Here is an 18,737-nt window from a genome sequence, read left to right on the forward strand (position 1 = left end):
ACCTATGTAAATATACGCAGTAACCATGTGTATATACACATGTATATACACACCAACATACATCTACATATAAAGTATGAAGAAACACTCATTTTAGCCTGTACATAGTACAGAGGAAAAAATACTGTAAGTGACAGTGCTGCAGTGAAATGTAAGGAACAGCATTGGATGAAAATAAAAATACAGTAGTGGGAATGTTGAGTATTGCGCAATACAAGCTCAGGTGCAGGACTGCACGATTGCGCCAATGTCCGCCAGTTTGTAAAGACTACACAATGTTCTTGTTAAACAGTCTGACAGCAGCAAGCAAAAAGGAGCGGCGGAATCTCTCCTTTGCACAGCGAGGGTGTAACAGTCTGTCTGTCGCTGAAGGAGCTTTGGAGTGCTGTTAGAGTGCCCTGGAGGGGGTGGGCCGGCTTGTCCGGCATCGATGACAGTTTAGCCATCATCCTCCTGTCCCCCGCTAAGTCCAACGAGTCCAGGGAGCAGCCCAGGACACAGCCGGCGCTCTTGACCACTTTGTCCAGCCTCTTCTCGTCCCGGGCCGAAACGCACCTGTAATTCTTCTAGTTTGATGTTTAGTTTGACAATAAAGTTTGAGAGGCATGAAACAGCTCAAAGCCAGATTTTTGAAGAATTGATGCGCCGCTCACTGCGTGGAGAGTAAATCAATTGTCCGAACGACGGCACGTATCTCAAAAACTCGGAAGTTAGCTCGCTCGAGGCGCCAATGTGCGTGTCTAACAAAAGATTGACTCGGTTGTTTCATTTGACACTTGATGGGTGGGTGGGAAGCCAGGGTATCTCTTTGTACACAAGCAATTCTAAAGTCAATAAGTCCCCTTTTAACTTGAAAATGTCGCACTTTTGCAAAAACACCTGCATATATGTCACGTTTCGCCATTCAGCCCAAAAAAAGACTTTGGGGCCGCCCGGCGCGAGTAGAAAGTAGCTTTTTGGGGTCTGAAGCCAGCAGACAGTCTGGGGGGGTTTGGAGCAGGTTGGGGGGCTTGCTTTGATGGGACTGAAATAATCATAGGCAACTAATCAATACAACACATCCTGCTAAGCTCATCTCCTCAGAGGCATGCATGTCTCGCGCGCACAAACACACACCTATGCCGCCGTGTACACACGTTCGCACACACCGTTAACTTTCATGTAGTGCTTTTGTTTCTCCCTGGTGTGCGTGTGCGTGTGTGTGTGAACCCGGAAAAAACAACAACAACAGCCTCACCTCACAAGACCGAGGTGTGTGCGCACGTGTTTTGCACACTTTGTTTTCCATCTGCGAGCGTGCGTGTTTGTGTGTGCAAGGAGCATTAGGATGTGTTGACGCAATGCAGTCTAGCGGTCTAGTGCCTGTTGTAAGGAAAGTGAGAGTCGGCATTAAAAATGTATGTAGGCCAGACATCAGCCGCTGACCAACCGCGGCCTCTCGGGGAAGAAGCCGGGCGGGCATTCTGAGCGCTCTCCTGCAAAGAGACGTTGCAGGCGTCGTGTTTCACACCCACTCCTCTTTTTCAGGCTTAAACTCTTCTCTCTGAGATTTGGACGATAAACGCACTGGAATGCCAAATCCTGTCTTGGGGGTAATTTGAGAAGGAATTAAAGTCAATCTCTTTTTTTATATGTTCATTATATATTCTTGACACCATGGCAACCACTTTATCTCCCGTGGTTCAGATTTGACTACTTCTGCCTCCACGCTAGTACAACATAATTAGATTTCGCTCCTCTTCTTAAGGATTTGTACTTGTTTTTTTAGGGGGAGATGGTTGTCATGTAACCATACCCTAAAGTGGCACGCTGCACTGTACGGCGCAAATACTTTGATGCTTTGATGCAGAATCACAGTCGTCCGTTCATCTTTTCGCCAAGCATGTTCAAAGTCTTAGAGGAGACGTTGTGTTTTTGCAGAGGTGGGCGTTCCCTCAGGCTGCTGGGCCAATCCGTCAGTTCGTCACTGACGGATGCCCGTCTTGCTGACACTTGACGAATGACGACACAACTTTTAAAAATGACGGACTGACGAATGACAGTGTTGGGTTTTCATCCGTCAGTGTAATCGTCACTAACTCGTTTTTTGGGGGGGACCAACTGACGGACCAACGGGCTAACTGACGGACCAACTGACGGACTTAAATGACAAACTGATTGACGGACTGACGATTACAATTCAGTTTGTCGCGAAAAATGATTGATTGACGAATGATTTTCCACATGTTTTTTGAAGATGCTATTACGTTTCAGAATACATACAGGATTTTTCTCCTATTGCGTTTAAGAAATTGTCTTTGTTCATATTATATGTGGACGGCCATGAAATACGTGTATTACGTGGATTGTTTTTGCTATTATGGCTTAAAATTTCAAATGAGCAACTTTTTGAAAATGCAACTTCAATCGTGGATGTTTCATATACAAATCCGTCATCGTTACGAAATTGCTCAATTAGAAAATTATTGACGCTTATATTGACAATTATAAATTACTGACGCTTGTGCACCGTCACAACAAGGTAGTTGTTACCATGACAACCGGCAGCGGAGATAGGGAGTTGCATGGGTTGCTGGCAACTAACAAACTAACAACATACCGCATCTAGTGACGTTTTGTGATGATTTTTGGAGACTTCTGGAGATGTTCACCTCCCTGCAAATGAATAGCGCTTGCTGTTTGTAGTGCTTCCAAATAATGCCTTGTGTAGGTTTTCATTTGAATTTTGAAATTACTGTACAGTTTTTCATACAGTAGTCGGGAGTCTCGCTCCTTTTTAGGGGGTTCGCGCATTCCTTCAGCGGCTCGTGGGACTTTGCTTATTACGTGTGTGTGATGCGTAACAAAGCCACAACAATCTCGTTTTCTTTACTTCCACTGATCCATCATCATTAGGCGATCCTGCCATACTTTGCTGCACGCCATTTCAATCAACATCAACATGAGCTGTATCATCAAGGCCGATTGCGAAGGTGCCTGCCTGAGGATATTTGTCTGTGTGCGTGTGTGTGTTGCCCTTGTAAGACAGCCGAATGCCGGTGCTTTAGCGAGAGCCGGGAGAAAATGAAAAGGCTGTGAGAATAATGACAGATTTATAATTACAGTGTCTAGCATCTGCCTGGGGGAGGTTATCTGCAAAGTTAGTCCTAATAAAAGCTGACACGCAGCGGAGGGCCACACCGCATGCATTTGTGTATACGGAAAGGTAGACAGTAAATGGGTGTTTTTGTACAGACTTCATAATCGAGGCGTTGATTATAAACTTTCGGTTATGTTGTCAGATTGGCACATGCATCCAATGTCTTTCATTTTGTGTTTACTTTAACTTGAGGATTTTTCAGAAGAAACAATACTTTTATTCGGTTACACCGAACTACGTTCCGCTCACTACTTTTATTTGCATGCCTCTATTATTGCACTAACCAACAGAACTGTGTGACGTTTGACTCCATTTGACCAATCAAATGAAGCCAAGTCGTCACATGACCGCACATCGAAGGGATAAATGTTCAGGAAATTGGGTCAAAAAGAACGAAACAAACAGTTATGGAAACAAAGGTAGTTAATTGAAGATACTGAAGCATTATGCATGCATGAAATATTATTCGAAATGGCTCGTAGATGACATTAAGAGTGAGATGTGAACAATGTTCTTTTGGATTAATTTCAGCTTCTGAAGCGCCTCGGGTCAAATTGACCCAGGAACGCTATTATTGTTACTACATTAGAGGACCTGCAAAAAGGTCCAGGCTGCTGAAATTTTACATCATCAATTTTGACACTCGCTGAAGAACTTGACGCAAGTTGAGTGAGGAAGGAAAGCTTCATGTGTTGCCTCAAAGTTTTATGGAGAGAAGAGGAACGCACATGCGCCACTCGCCCGGAGGCTCGAAAGAGCCCATTTGAGTTCTTATTCAAAGATGTAGAAAAGCAAACATTTAGCTGCATAAGCTGCATTTTAATGTGCCATTGCCTATAAGGGCTAAATGAATCCATGACGAATTTAATCAGTATGTCTCATGGGAATTTAGTAAAACAGGCAAGATTAAAGCCTGATAAATTAAAACATTGTAGGAAGTCCTTTAACCCCACAAAATTATTTATTTTTGCTTAATGTTCCTTTTATGTTACGGGTCAAAAACTAATAATAACTTAGAGGGAATAGTAAAACATGTTTTTATGCAGTATGTAACTTGTTTTAATTGTCTTAATAAGGCTGATCAGCATATACAATGAAGATGGCTCACATATTGCGCAAGTCAGTGTTCTTCCGAAGCTCTTTTTAGCTGTCTAAAACATAAGAGCTATATTTAGAGGTTATTTAGGTCGTCGGAAAAAAAAGGTAACTTACAACTAATTTGGATGAAAATGCCCTTTCAGTTTTAAGTACTGGATCAAAAGTGACACGGGAAATGACAGCAGTGGATAATTTGAAGGGAGCAAGAATGTTAATGTATGTATTTTATTTATTAACATTTATTGTTTGGATTTTTCCCCCCAGATATCTGTACTTATGAAAACGTATATCTGTACTTTCTACCCCTTACTTTTTCAAAAAAAGCTTGATAGCTTTTTTCAACATCAGCAGTTGACAACTCAATGTGAAAAACAAACATACATACGTTTATTCATTTTGTTTTTTTCTATTTTTTTTCCTTTAATTTTTAAATGCTTATTTATTTGTAAAAATGTATACTTACATCTTTTTTGTACACAAGTGTCTGAACTTTGACTTCTTCTAAGTACAGTGTGTGAGTCATTTTTTTGCCACTCGCGCAGTTTACGACAAAACTCTCATTGAATGTCAACATCAGCAGTTGCGCTGTCGCCGCAGGTGGACAATTGACGGCAACGTCGTCCCCACTCGAAGCGCGCCCGTCCAATGTGGCGTGTGCGTTATACGCTTTCATCTTCATCAAGATAGTGTCAGGTGTGGAGGGACATAAAGAGATGGTAAACAAAGTCTTTGGCATAATGGCATGCTAATGCTCGGATATTATCAGCACCCAAGTCCGTACTTTCCATTCAGGGCTGTTTTCAAGAAGCGGTGAAATGTGCACTTTTCTTATCTCTTTGTTTCCATTGTGAGGTCTTCCGTGCAGACTTTCTTTTTTTTTTTTTTTACTAAGTTTCATCTATTTCGCTATTGTGTCACGCCGAACGTGTCAAAACACAATTTGAACGGGACTGCTCCAATTTCCTAACCATGTAAAAGCTTGACTGTGTGTTTTCTGTCGGGTGTAACTTCGAAGGTCCTTTTTTTTTTTTGAAAGTGTTCTTAGTCATTTTTAGTGAACATCTTGTGGTAAAACAGCCACAGATGTTCTACATACTGTCGAATGTTAGTGAGACAAACAATTGGCCTCTTGTGTTACAGGTGCGTTTGTAACATCGACTGTTCCCACATCAGCTTCAATCCAGTGTGTGCCTCGGATGGCCGCTCCTACGACAACCCCTGCCAGGTGAAGGAGGCCTCCTGTCAGAAGCAGGAACGCATTGAGGTCAAGCACCTGGGCCACTGCCAAGGTCAGACTCAATATTCCATCAGCATTCCAACATTATTTGAGTGAGCATTGTGTTCTTCACTAGTTTGTAATCCAGTCAGGTGGGCCCGCTGTTTTGGGGGCTTTTTCCATTGAAAAATCCAACATTTCACGTTAAATTCCAAGAACAAGCATTTTATAGTCGCTGTTAGCCCGAATCCTCAGGTCTCCAAAACTACTCCTTTTAGGAAATCAAAACACCAAGCACGGCATGGTTCAAGAACAATTGTTGTTTTCTTTCCTCCAAGTGATGTGATAAAGTGAAGTCAAGAAAAGAAGCAGATGAGCGTCATTGTTGCCTGCCTCCATCCACTCGACAACACGTTTGCGTTAATCACATTACGGAAACGTCTGCAAAGATAATCTGCCACCCCCAACATACACTTAGCTAGCATACAGTGACAGCATTACTGAGCGTTAATTACCTTTTAGTCTAATGTCTTCCATTTGGATGCAGTGTTTGTTTGTTAATGTTCCAGGCACAGAGATATTTTATTAATCAGCGTGCTTAAAACCCATAAAGTGACTCATTTTTTCCCCCTGCTAATCCATGTGGCTCAAGATAAAGAGGTGATGATTTTTTCATTTTTTTTTTTTTCTGGGAACGATCCTGCCGCATTTGAATTTGTCCGCATTTGGGGTCACTTTGACTGGCGTTACGCAACTGTTGAAATTGGCGGAAGGTGCCGTCACGCGTGCAGAAAGCGCATCAGCCACAATTCGGCAGAGGTGCTGCAATCACAACGTTGCAAGCGGACGTGCCGCCTCTGCGGGGCATTTAGGGACAATTGATTGGGGATTCCAGACGAGAGCTTTGAGAAGTAATCGGGGACAACGCAATCAGTCCTAACTTGTTTTGGGACCAGAATAGACGGCTGAATTGCCACGTGCAGAACACGCTTTGGGTCAGAATAAACTAGATGGATGACGGTGTACTTGACACAGTTTGTTTCAATCAGGGGAAGCGGCAAGAGAAACAAATGGCATAGCCTCACTCGCTGCGGCCCGAAATTCGGGGGAGGCCGTGTGAATCGGGCTCAACTTGTAATTAAAGCTGTGAGCGGCGATGAACGGACCCAATTTTTCATGCAGATTCCTCAAAACGATCATCCAACTTTGACTTAATGCTCCTCTATAGGCATTTTTAGCTCATTGAAACCCCTAAACCTCCGATCCGAGAATCGTCCACTTTTTGGGGTTTTCAAACGGGAGTCCTTGGTCCCTCAGGGGTCGTCATCATGGTGTTTAGAAAAGCGCATTCATACTTTTGTGTATGAAAAGAAACAAATGGACCCTCACTAAATGAGCTTTGGGCCAATTAAAAGCTCAATGCATGAATAGTTAAAAATAACAAAAACAAGTGCCTCTAAAGACTTTCAAAGCATTTTCATTCGCGGAAGCAGCACTTCCTTTGCTACACTTGTTTGTCTGTCTGTGTGCAGATACAAACAAGCACCAAAATGGGCCAATACTTCACCGATCAATCTTAAACAGATGTCATGCAAAGACACAATTTGAGTTGCCTCTGATATTATGAGCGTAACAAAAAAAAGGCCAAACTTGCAGCATCCAGCACATTTCTTGCTTTCTTTCTTCTCACCATGGCTGTGAAAGTGCGGAAACATACTTTGGCGGGGTGACAGTGGGAATACAAAGTCCTGGCCTTTGAAAAGAAAATCACCGCACTATACTGATAATGAGTGGAAAGGGGCTGTTTTGCTATTGTGAAGTGCAATTTTCCAAGCGGCACCAATAAAGGGAGCAAATATAACAATTCTGTCTTATCTTCTGTATCCTCAGATGCCTCTCTTTCCCAGCCTTTGTACACTATAATAGAAAAAAAACATGGCGGGCACTTTCAGGACAGAATGCAGTGTCCACATTTATATGCATTAAGTGGCAGGTGCGCTTGCTCCCTGCGCCCTTTTGTTGAGGTGGAATCACATTGAATTCTCTGACTTGCAACTGTGGCATTTGTTCAAACGTGTACCTGCTAATGGCGAGGGGGGGAAAGGTTTTGCTCTGGGATCAATGGCTCTCTCTGGCCTTTTTCCAGATGGGAACAAAGGCGGAGACGGACATCTGGCACCCACCGACGTCACTGGTACGTGCGCACGTTCGTTGGGCTTGGATAGGAATTGGAAATATGCGACATCTGTGTTACCTATGTGCTATGTGCTACACAAAAATGACATTGATTACACATTTGAGCATGACGAGCATAACAGGTGTTGCGTGATCAACATGTGACACGTGCATTCCGGGCATTACGCATGTCGTGCATGTGCTTCACATTTGTTACGACACGGGTCGAACGTTGTGGGTTGGTGTCGTTGCATTATGGACGGACGGACGAATGCTGGGATGTTGTGGCTGCGTTTCCGTGCTTCATGCCCCGCCATCCGTCTTCTCTCATCAGGAAACGGACAGGCAGATGGCCTGTACACCCCCTGTCCGGATCTCTACAAGAACTATTGCGTACACGGAGAGTGTCAGTTCCCCAGTATACCCGCCCAGCCCTCATGCAGGTACACACGCACGGCCGTTATGCAGAGCATTCACACGCGGCGGCTGTGTCGAAGGTCTGTTTCGAAAAGAAGGGCAGCCTATTTGTCCTTCACGGCAGCGTTGCGTAGTCCTTGTGTGAAAAGCATAGGCGGCATTTATTCACAACTCAATTTTCAGAACGGAAGCATATGGGAAATGCAAGATAAGACATTTCATTAATCCCAAAGGGAAAAGAAAAGCAAAACGGCCGTGTGCATGCAACGACACAATGAAAACAGTTGACGGTATGTGTAATTACAGGTTCGCACAATATTTGAATAGACTGTGTATGCATATTCATATGCAGAATGAATGGATATATACACGTACCGTATATTATATATACATACAGTAGACCCCACACACCTATGCACAAAACACTGCGCGCGTTTTATAACGCGCATATGTCATTTCCACACACATATAGAGTACATACTACAGAATGTTCGTTTGTAATGACGTTGAAATCAAGCATATAAGATGACACTGTACACGGAGTGTTGGAGTTAGAGCAGTCCTTCTCAAACAGTGGGGGGAGAGGGGTGCAATGGCAGCGGGGGTGCATGTGACCCTGGGACCACACCTTTTTCCTGCACTACTTGATTAAAGTGTCATTGCACATCCCCTGCAGTAGGTGGCAGTGGCACTCACTTTTTTTTAATCTCAGACAAATTGATCATTGACTGCAAATCTTTTCTGTTACAGACGAAAAAAAAAACTGTCAACAAATGTATTCTTTGTTGTAAGTTTATCTATATTTCTTTCTTTTGCATTTTTTAATGTTAAGATTCAGTGCTATGCAGAGGTGTACTTAAGACATTTTTATAGACAAAAGCTATCGTTTTTGCCGCGGCAGAGAGCTGGGGGGGGCGTGAAATATTTTCTTGTTCCTCTGGAGTCGTAAGAGAAAAAAATTGCCAAGCACTGGGATAGAATAATTAGAACATGTTCTGCTGCATCAAGATTCATTAATACCGATTACAGATAAATGAACAACTAGTATAATGTGTGAAATGTACGCATATTACTTTGTCATCATTGCATAATGCAGTTAGATACTTGAAGTGGAATCACGCGTTATTATTTCATCATAAGTGCAACAGAATTTTAGCAAGACTTGAATTGACAACGTTATATTTTGATGAACAACGCTGTGATGTTGTGTCGCGTCGTCATCAATAATAATGAGAGATTATTGGCAGCTGCGTTGTTGTTGTTGCTGCTGAGCCAAAGAGAATCCACGAGTTCAAAACTCTTGGGTTAGGAAGTACATTTTGGTGGCTTTATTTATTTGCCCACCCGAAAAAAATAAATAAATAAAAATGTGGAAAGACTCTTTGGGATGCTGACATTGTGGTCTTAGTGTCAAAATGTTTGACCTGCTCCCCTGCCCTTGAGCAAGCCATTCAAAAGCCTTTCATTTGATGCACCTGTTTGGCAGCACCTAATTCACGTCAGATAAAAAAATAAATAAATAAACAGTGACCTGATTTAGAATTGTAAGAAGACTTAGCTCCAACTCTCTCAATGTATTCAAGTGGCACACACTCGGAATCCTCGGATGCCTTCTTTTCTTTCTTGGGGACATCCATTTGTGGCGCGTGCATACACAATGTGCTCGCGCATTATGTGAGCGCCGGCGGACACAGTTTAACTTGGATGATTCAGCTTGGATGGCTATTTTTGCGCTTGGCTTTTGTTTTCTCTTGCAAGAAAGTTTGACTTACCTGGGAGGCTTTGTTTCTTGCCCGAGGAGACGCTCGTGTGATGCCACCGCATTCCTAGATCCCCTTTTTTTCTTGGGCTGTAATCAATTGGAAAGTGGGAGAACAAAGCCAAAATAAAGTCTGACATGTGTTATGGATTTTTTTTTTTTTTTTTTTTTCACAATTTCAAACACTTCCTAGGCGTCTTAAAAGTTGAAATGGCCCATTTCTTGTTATGCAGAGATTAGCCCGTTTTGAGGGGGGGGTCCTGTCTCACGCTCAACGAGCGACTGTATACCCCATCGCAAACACTGCTCGCCCAATAGATAGTTGAGCTTTTGTTTCCTTGATGCCTGTGGGTGGAGCTACGGTGTCAAACGAGCAAGCACAGCCCATTTTTGGCTTCGCCAGGCAAGCAGCAATTTGGGCTATGAGTGCTGCACGGTGACAGTGAAGTCAACTCACTTTCCAACACGCAGCACTTTGGCATCGTGAATAAATCCCCCAAAACAGGCTTCAAGATGCCGATTGCCACTCCCAATTGAAGTTGACTGCCAAAATCATTTTGAAATGTTTGATATGTTCATTTTATGGAAACGGATGCATTGCATTTCCATTCATTGCAAAGGGGAAAGATGAGATAGGAGTGGTCTAAGTTACGAGTGCGAACGATTCATTTCTCTCGGCACCGCCGTATGTGCCGATCGGAAGCTAACGCTAATCTGTGGATCCAACAAGACTCGCTGCAGCTCTGCTTACCTTGTGGCTTTGCCATGCCACTGTTCCAGACAGTGTAGTCCGGCCGCGGCTTGAAAGTGGCGGACCTTTACCCAGGCTAGCTGCCATGTCATGGAGAAAATCTGTGCAGGGGGGGATAATGTAAATAGAACAAATTGTCACATGAAGCGAAATTCAAAAGGGCTTGCTCAGACACATTTCCGAAAGTAGAATTAGAATCTCTAGTAGGCAGATAACGCGAGATTGTCTTTGTTCTTTAATTTCACACCTGATGGGTGGCCATTCAGTACAAGCAGTTAAAAAAAATACAATTCCTATCTGTTATCCTCATTCAGTTCATTTGCGTTTTAATAAAATGACCTGCATTCGAATGTCATATCTTTAGTGCAGTTTGTAGTGTTGGGTCCTCATTAGTGATTAAGCACAAAATCCGCACCAACACGCCCATTTTGGGCAACAGCAGTGACACAGCCACTAATGAGCCTGTGTGTGCACTGCACATTATTCTCTCCGCCACACATAATACACTTGAATGCAGACAGCAGAGACTTCCAGTCTGCATAAAAGCACAATGAGAAACCAAGACGGAAGCGCAACAACAAGCACGCAGAGGGAATGTGTAATTGTACGGCTAAGACTTCCATCATTTACAGCCTGATAGTGGAGCAGCCAGAGGGTCTGGGTATCTCTCTCAACTACTCGCTCTCTCTCCCCCTCTGCTTTCCTCCCCTGCTCGTCTAGATTGACTTTTTTTTGCTGTTGTTGCCGGAGCTGGGTGCTCAAAGATCTTTGCTGCCCCCCACTGGTCGCCTGAGTCACATCTCATATCCTAGTGTACAGACCCCCGAAATACGGCAAGGTTGAAATGTTCTTCGCCTCACTCTGTGAGATGGAGGGTGAACTGCGACTGTGTGCAATCTGTACCAAACAAGGATCAGCCGTTGTTTGCGGGTAACAATCTCCCCCGAGACAGCGAGAAGGCAGCTCAGTGGAAGACGAGATTGCGAGGCAGACAGGCGGAACGATAAAAGGTGGACCATTTAGCTCCTCTCTGAGGATAGAGATCATCCAGATCTCCCTCTCGCTGTCTGTCTGTGCGTGTGTCTGTGTGTCGCGGCAGATCCACCGAGAAACGGCAATATCTGAGGACTGCACTGAAAGCCGTTGCAGAAAGCGCAGACGCACAAGGTGGTCGGCTTCCTCAGAGCTGCAGACAGACCAAACCCCGGACAAACGCCATCATCTTTGCATCATTCGATGTATTCGGTGTGCTAGCGAAAGCAGCTACAAAAAGTATCGCGTATAAGTGCATGTATTTTCATCGTCAATACGGCGCGGCCTTCAGTTTCGAACGAGGATCCATTCCTACGACATCATCATCATCATCCAAATTTGCACATCAATTGGAACATACGTAGTCGCAATTGCAGCCAATAATTGTATGAGAAATACTTCCTGGCCGTAACTATTTCAAAAGAAAAACAGTAACCTGTAACAGAGCCAATGAATTCATGTATTCATTGTGCTAGTGGGATGAGCTACGAGGAGGCGCTGCCAAGACACAAAGGAGAGATTGTCGTGACTTTTCCTAATCATGTCAGTTTTTAATTGCTAATACATCGGGGTCTTCAGTTTACATGGGGTTTTCTTCTTGCGACACTGACATCATCCAAATTTCTACATGTATATCGGAATACATGTGATCTCAATCACTAGTCAAAGATACACTTGCAGTCATATTTGCATCAGAAAACAAAGGGGAAAAACACAAATAAGGAGCAAATGATTTCACAGATCAACATTAGCTTAAAAGTCACTACTTTTTATTTGCTAGGAAGATCTTGTCATCGGAGGAATTGCGTGACTTAACGATCGATTATTGTGACGTATGAATCGTGCTAGCGTCAGAATCATCCACATCTGCGTCATAATGCATCAAACAGTCAAGTTATTTCCCCACCCCGAAGATGCAATTAGAGTGCCAGATCTATGCAGCATGACCGATAATGGTATTTCCGACCGTTGCGACCTTCAGTCTGTGTTTTCATCTATAGTTCAATGGCAGTTGTCGCTCTTGCTGATAAAACGACAAGCTCAAACAGTCAACCGGCTCCATTATGTACGCTCATCTCAAGTCTTGCATTGATTATATTCCTCATAACAAGAAATGAGGAGGAGTAAAGGGACCAAACCCGGAGCAAAATATGAATGTTTTTTGAGCTTCTGTATATAATGTCCTTGCTTGTGTGTCTTTGCTAATGATTGCCTTCCCACCGTTTCCCCCAGGGACTCCATCAAACACAAACAAGGCCGCCTATAAGCTATTCAAATAAATGGGATTTCTTTCACGAGAAAGAACAAAATCACGTGATCACATAAAGGGCCTATTTTCGTGCCCAGCGCGAGTCTAGCGCAAAGATGCATTGTAACTGTGCGTATGGGTGGAGCTTGCTTTCGGGAATTGCGCCGTTGTGGGCGTGAACACAGCCGACTTGGTTCCCGGCCGATCGAAGTTCAATTATAAAATGATATTGAACTTTTTTATTTCCCTAGCAATACGCTTCCGCAACCGTATCTGTTTTTTGTTGTTGTTTTTTTTTACTGCGTTGCAGTTGCCACTCAGGTTTCAGCGGACCCCAGTGCGACACCAAAGAGTACAACGTGCTCTATGTGGTCCCGGGCTCTGGCAAACTGCACTACGTTGTCATCGCCTCCATCATCGGAGCACTGCAGGTGGTCATCATCTGTGTGGTGGTGCTCTGCATTACAAGGTGAGTCACGCGCGCATACGAGACGCACTGAGCCTCACTAATGACCAGAGGCGGGGGACCGGAGTCGCACATGGGGACTTTGACCCGAAAGGTCACCTTGTTTGTGTGTTTTTCTCTGTGTGTGGAAGCACAGATGCAGCACGTCCACGTCGCATCCGAAGCGGTCTGCTGTAGCCATCTATCTGTGGGACTGACAATTTATTGCACCTCATAGCAAGTGCGCCAAATAAGATGAGCACTTGTAAAGTGTCAGCGGGACAGGGTGAAAGCAGTAAAAAGGGAAGATATATCACCCAAAAAATAACACTGAATACAGCTGGAATATCGTCATAACGAGCCGTGTTGCCCAGTGACTTGCAATACATTACAAAGTAGAGGCACTTTTCAAAGTGCCCTTAACTTGTTTAAATGAATGAATTCACACTCCGCTTAACCACATAGCAAAAGTAGGCCTGGCCTCGTCTCTTTGCTACTCGTAGCATCGCTTCCTCACAATTCCTGGCTCACTAGCCCCTGTCCTGTCCTTTTTTTCTGCTCGCCTCATCCCTTCCGCACAAGGGGGGAAGCACTGTCTTCCTGGTTGGCAAATGACAATTTTACAATTCCAGACTACAAACTCCAAGATGGGCCGGACATTCGCATGATGGTATAAATGGAAGCCCGTCACGGTAACGGTATATATCGCAATATAAACTTCAGTTTGGAAATGATATTGAAAGTGTTGCTGAATGAATTGTAAAGCCAAATTGCTCAACATGAAAAAGCAAACATACAATGTCATACAATGATATCATCAACACGTGATATCATCACGATCGGTCGGTCAAGTCCAAATCTATACAGCAGGTCCAATTTATACCGTCCGCCGTATATGTCATGAACACTTACGCATATATTATGTCGTCTTACTGTTGTTTTGTTCTTTTTTGTTTTGCTCTGTTCTCTCTCTTCTCTGTCCTGTGCCCTATGAAATCTTCTTCTGTCAGACTGCATTTAAAAAAAAGAAAAACAGAAAATAGGATGTGAATCTAATTTAATGAAACATTGTTTGGCTGAATGCTTATGGCAGTTGAGTAGAAATTGTGTCCACACGCACCCCCCCAACACACACACACACACACCTGTTCCGCTGACAGTGCTGATTCATATTCATGTTGAGTGATACGGGCAAAGGCAGCCAAAAGGACAGCAAATGGAATCTGGATACATAATTTGATCCCGACAGCTAATTTCCAATGCTAAGATCATCATCATATTTTTATTTCATTCACATTTCATTCGATCAGTGCCACCTGGAGGAGTCATGACATTCTGACACAAGGTGATTACGGAAATACGTTTGCCGCAAGTGTGCCGAAGCTATCTAGATTAGTGGCATTTAGAAGTGACACTCGTCTTGCTGTATATGACTTTGTGTGAGCGGACGCCCAAATTGCTCAACTCTGGGCACTGATAAAACAGATGTAAACAATAATCTATAAGAAATAAAAACAGTCAACGTTTGTGGCCTAGATTGACTCTCCCCCTCCCACCGTGCACATGCGGTGTAAAGTATCCACAACCTTTACCGGGTTAAACTCAAACAATTAGAGTAAATCAGTTTAACTTCTTTCTTCTCTACTCAACCGTTTCGTTTTGTCTGCTATTCGGTGAAGCCCTTCTCTGATTGGCTGACAAGCTTCCATGAAAAATAGCCACCAATAAGCTTATTCAGACCGAAAATTGTGAGGATTCTCCAAGTTGAGGTGAGCGTGACGTTTCAAACGCCGCCACGTGCCCTGAAAACTCAGTACGTCAGTAGCTCTTCCAAGTGTTCCGTTCCTGAATTGGTTTGTTCTGGAAGATTTTACAGGCGTTTAAAGTGCTTTTTCTTTTAATTCCACAAAGATCTACTGAATGTACTACTTTATTTGCAAAGATCTACTAAATGTGTTACTAGAGAACGGAGAAAGCAAGGAACAAAGGTCTTTTTTTCTGGAGAAAGAAGAAAGTCTTCTCTTTCTTTTGCGAGGTTCGGTGCTTGAATTGTTACGGAACAACATTTTATGTGGCTTTTGAGTGATCGGTCAAAAATTTGGAGAGCTGAGTGAATGAGTCAATTGTGCCACAAATGGAAAATGGAACCGTGTCACTGACCACAAAGCGTAAATCCAGTTGCTGTCAGAGTACTGAGTTCTAGCTGCAATGTTGCAGGGATTTCAAACGTGATTTCATGAGATTCCTCACTGATGAGAGATTTTTTTGCTTTTTCTCTGTCTGCCCCCCACGCAGAAAGTGCCCTCGCTCCAACAGGATCAACCGGCAGAAGCAAAACAATGTCCACTTCAGCTCCGAGAACACCATGCGCGCCTCCACTCGACTTATCTGAGCCCGTCGGACGCAATGGCCGTCCGCTTTATGGAAGGCTTGTCTTGTTAAATGTCTCCCCCCCCCCTTCCCCCACACTTTGTAGAACAACCCCAAAAAATGTAGGATCTGCTTCCCCTTTGTGGCTGGGCCTCTCTCTCTCTCTCTCTCTCTCTCTCTCTCTCTCTCTCTCTCTCTCTCTCTTACTCTCTCTCTCTCGGCCGATATGAACTTTGGCGAATGCCCGTGGGGGACGAGGAGCTACGAGCAAAGACAGAGCTGGCGCACCAGTTGACCGCCAGACTCGCACACACGAAGAATGTTGTGGACAGTGTCACTTTAAAGGTCTTGCCAGAGAGCACCACAAGAACCTGGGGTGGAAATGGCATGGGAGGGGTTGAGAATAGTGAATGTGCGTATGTACGTGTGAGTGTCAATTAGATGTGTGAGTTTTGGTAGATGCGGGTTAGCCGGTGTCTGTCATTTGTAGGCGAGGGGGCAAAGCAAATTGGGGGTAGTGCAAAGCTGGCTAAGGGGGCTTTAATTGAGGCTTTTTCTTTATTCCCGTTTGGGTGGGGGGGGGGTCGGGGGGTGCTACACGTGATGCCTTGCACCTTGTGTTTTAGGAGACCCTTGACGGAGGTCACGATGTTATTCTAGCGCTCTCTTCTTTGGTTGTGACAATGACTTCAGCTACTGTATCTTGGGTTCAGTTTCCATCAGTTATTACTACGTTGTCTTGATGGGGTCATTTTTTCTGTAAATGTAAATAAATAATTTATATCACGAAATGTAGCACTGCGGCTCTTGACTCTCATGTTGTTGCAACTGACACACAAATGACGGTCTCTACATACATTTGCTCGTATCCAAGCGACTGCATCGGGCCCTCGGAGACGGATGGGCGCGTGACTGCCGACTGGGAAACATCCTGAAAACTTGGAGCTGAACGCGCAAGCCGCAACATTTGTTACATACCATGAGATGCGATGGCCGAGCATGTGGTACCTGGATCCCAATTGAATCCGGCTTTTAAGACCAACACGATAGGATGGAAATCCTCAATGCTATACAATCTAATGTGCCGCATGCGTCATCTGGAGCATTTACAATCAAAATGCTATCCAATAACTTGACAAATAGGGGCGTGTCGTATCAACCAATCAAGTTCAAGTTGGGTCGCCCAATCAAGGTCAAGTTGGGTCGCCCAGCCTTTCCAGAAGTCATGCTGTTGATTCAACCCGGGAGTCCAGCTTGGATAGTTTATGAGAAGCAAATTTAGCGGGATTGTCACATTTTGTAAATGCCTGTAAGTGTGAAATATCCCTTAGTCATTGTCTGTTTTTTGGAACAATTTGTTGGGCCATTACAGGCATCCGGCAGCAGTTGTTGTGGCCGAGTGGTTAAGGCGATGGACTAGAAATCCATTGGGGTCTCCCCAGCCTGATAACTGATTTTGGGGTCCTCTATTTCTTCCAGAAATATTGATTGTCAATCATTCACGCACACCTATTACAAACTCAATGTTGCACAGCTCTGGAAGTGTCGCTGACGTGAGCTTATTGCCAGCCCGGCATGTCTTCACCCACGTGTGGTTTTGAACGTCAATAGTGAACACATTCCACCGCAAGACCGGACTGTGACTTGAAAACATTCCAAGTGATAAAGCACCGCGTAGCTGCTTAATACAGAACCGGCCTACAAAAATGAAGCTGTGTCATCTGGTTAATTGTTCTTTTCAGTTTGAACTGGTCACAAGCCATTAAACGAGACAAACAACCGTCTACAACTACAGAGCAAATATGACATATTTAAGAAAGCTGGTGGAAAAGCTTTCGTTAAAAAAAAAACAAGATATAAACGTATTACATATGGAGGAACAACACATGTAGACAAATCATATGACAACAATGCTCACTCCGATATATTCTTCATCCTTTATGAAAAATAGCTACTGTTTCAGCGACTGACTAAGTACTAGTACAGTTGAAGAAGAAGTGTGTTGTTTAGTTTGGTTGGCGGGCAAACCGCAGAAGGTTCGGCGAGTGTCATGTGAGTGTCGTCAGGCGGTCTGACACGAGGCGAATACATGACCACAGATGTCAGAAGGACACGCCTGAAGTCGCTTTCAAACAGATGGGCGACACGTGATTCTCGAGATTTTGCCAAGATGGGGAAAAGAAGCAATTCTATCAACTAACCGGGGGCGCTACTGAGTGCGGACTCCTAAAACACATTAGCCCATCATACAGTGTACTTAGCAGTGTGTGTGTGTGTGTGTGTGTGTGTGTGTGTGTGTGCGGTCTTTGTAGCTTTCCCACTTTTGAGCTTAAGTGCAGAAGGCTCGAGGCCAGGGAGGAGCAGGAAGGAAGTGTCCGGGAATGTCTGAGTATCTACTCTCATCTGACCTCCAGGAATGTGCCTGTGCGTTACTGATGGGCACTGCTGCGACCTCTTTAGTCCTCACACACACACACACACACACACGCACACACACGCCAACATGTGATACATTCATGAACAGTCCGCTGATGTTGCGGCGGTCTGAGGATGAATGAAGTGAATGAAGAAATTCATTGAGTGCTTGTTGCGTGTCAAATTGAGCCATATCAAAACAAATGAAAAGTGCTTAAATGTAGTGGGGTTCATTTCACATACTTGTTTATTTACATTAGTCACGTTTTAAAATAGCTAATGAGATGATTAGTGGTTTTTGTTTTTAATAAGTAAACATACCCTGGGTCAACTTGACGCAGCAACATTGTTGCTGCTCCTGAGAAACAAACAAACATGAGGATTAAGCGACACAGAAAAATCTCATTTGTATTTTTCAATGTGACACTTTTGGACAGCTAAAGGTTGTAAATGTAACACTTTTGGAAAAGTAAATATATAGTCCGGGTCAAACTGACCCAGCAACATTCTTGCTCTTTCTGAGAAACTAAACTAACAGATGAGTTAATAATACTCAAAGGTTAAGGGTTAAGAAAGGCGCAAAAATAGTTTTTTCTTTTTTTTTCATACCACGTCTGGACAGGCAGGCTGGTTTTCCAAGGTCTTCAAAAGCTGACAATGGTACCACATAA

General features: G+C 43.9%; 1 protein-coding gene and 1 long non-coding RNA gene across 3 annotated transcripts in view; one reads left to right on the forward strand and one right to left on the reverse strand.

The window, feature by feature from the left end:
* The window catches only part of LOC147136866 (tomoregulin-2-like), an 87,712-nt gene extending 71,266 nt beyond the window's left edge, over positions 1-16,446 (forward strand). Inside the window, exons 6-10 of the mRNA XM_086051408.1 lie at positions 5,378-5,526; positions 7,600-7,647; positions 7,963-8,071; positions 13,147-13,305; positions 15,577-16,446. Coding sequence (XP_085907534.1) covers positions 5,378-5,526; positions 7,600-7,647; positions 7,963-8,071; positions 13,147-13,305; positions 15,577-15,673 — 562 coding nt within the window. The 3' untranslated portion in view covers positions 15,674-16,446. The remainder of the gene's footprint in view (positions 1-5,377; positions 5,527-7,599; positions 7,648-7,962; positions 8,072-13,146; positions 13,306-15,576) is intronic.
* LOC147136867 (uncharacterized) overlaps positions 1-18,737 on the reverse strand; it is a 92,501-nt gene that overhangs the window by 54,898 nt on the left and 18,866 nt on the right. For both annotated transcript variants that reach the window (XR_015089522.1, XR_015089521.1), the window contains 2 exons: positions 10,556-10,656; positions 9,818-9,894 (listed from right to left, as the gene is read on the reverse strand). This is a non-coding gene — a long non-coding RNA (uncharacterized LOC147136867). The remainder of the gene's footprint in view (positions 1-9,817; positions 9,895-10,555; positions 10,657-18,737) is intronic.

The sequence above is a fragment of the Filicampus tigris genome, chromosome 14, assembly GCF_054856515.1.
Source record: "Filicampus tigris isolate MCC_2025a chromosome 14, RoL_Ftig_1.0, whole genome shotgun sequence".
NCBI lineage: Eukaryota > Metazoa > Chordata > Actinopteri > Syngnathiformes > Syngnathidae > Filicampus > Filicampus tigris.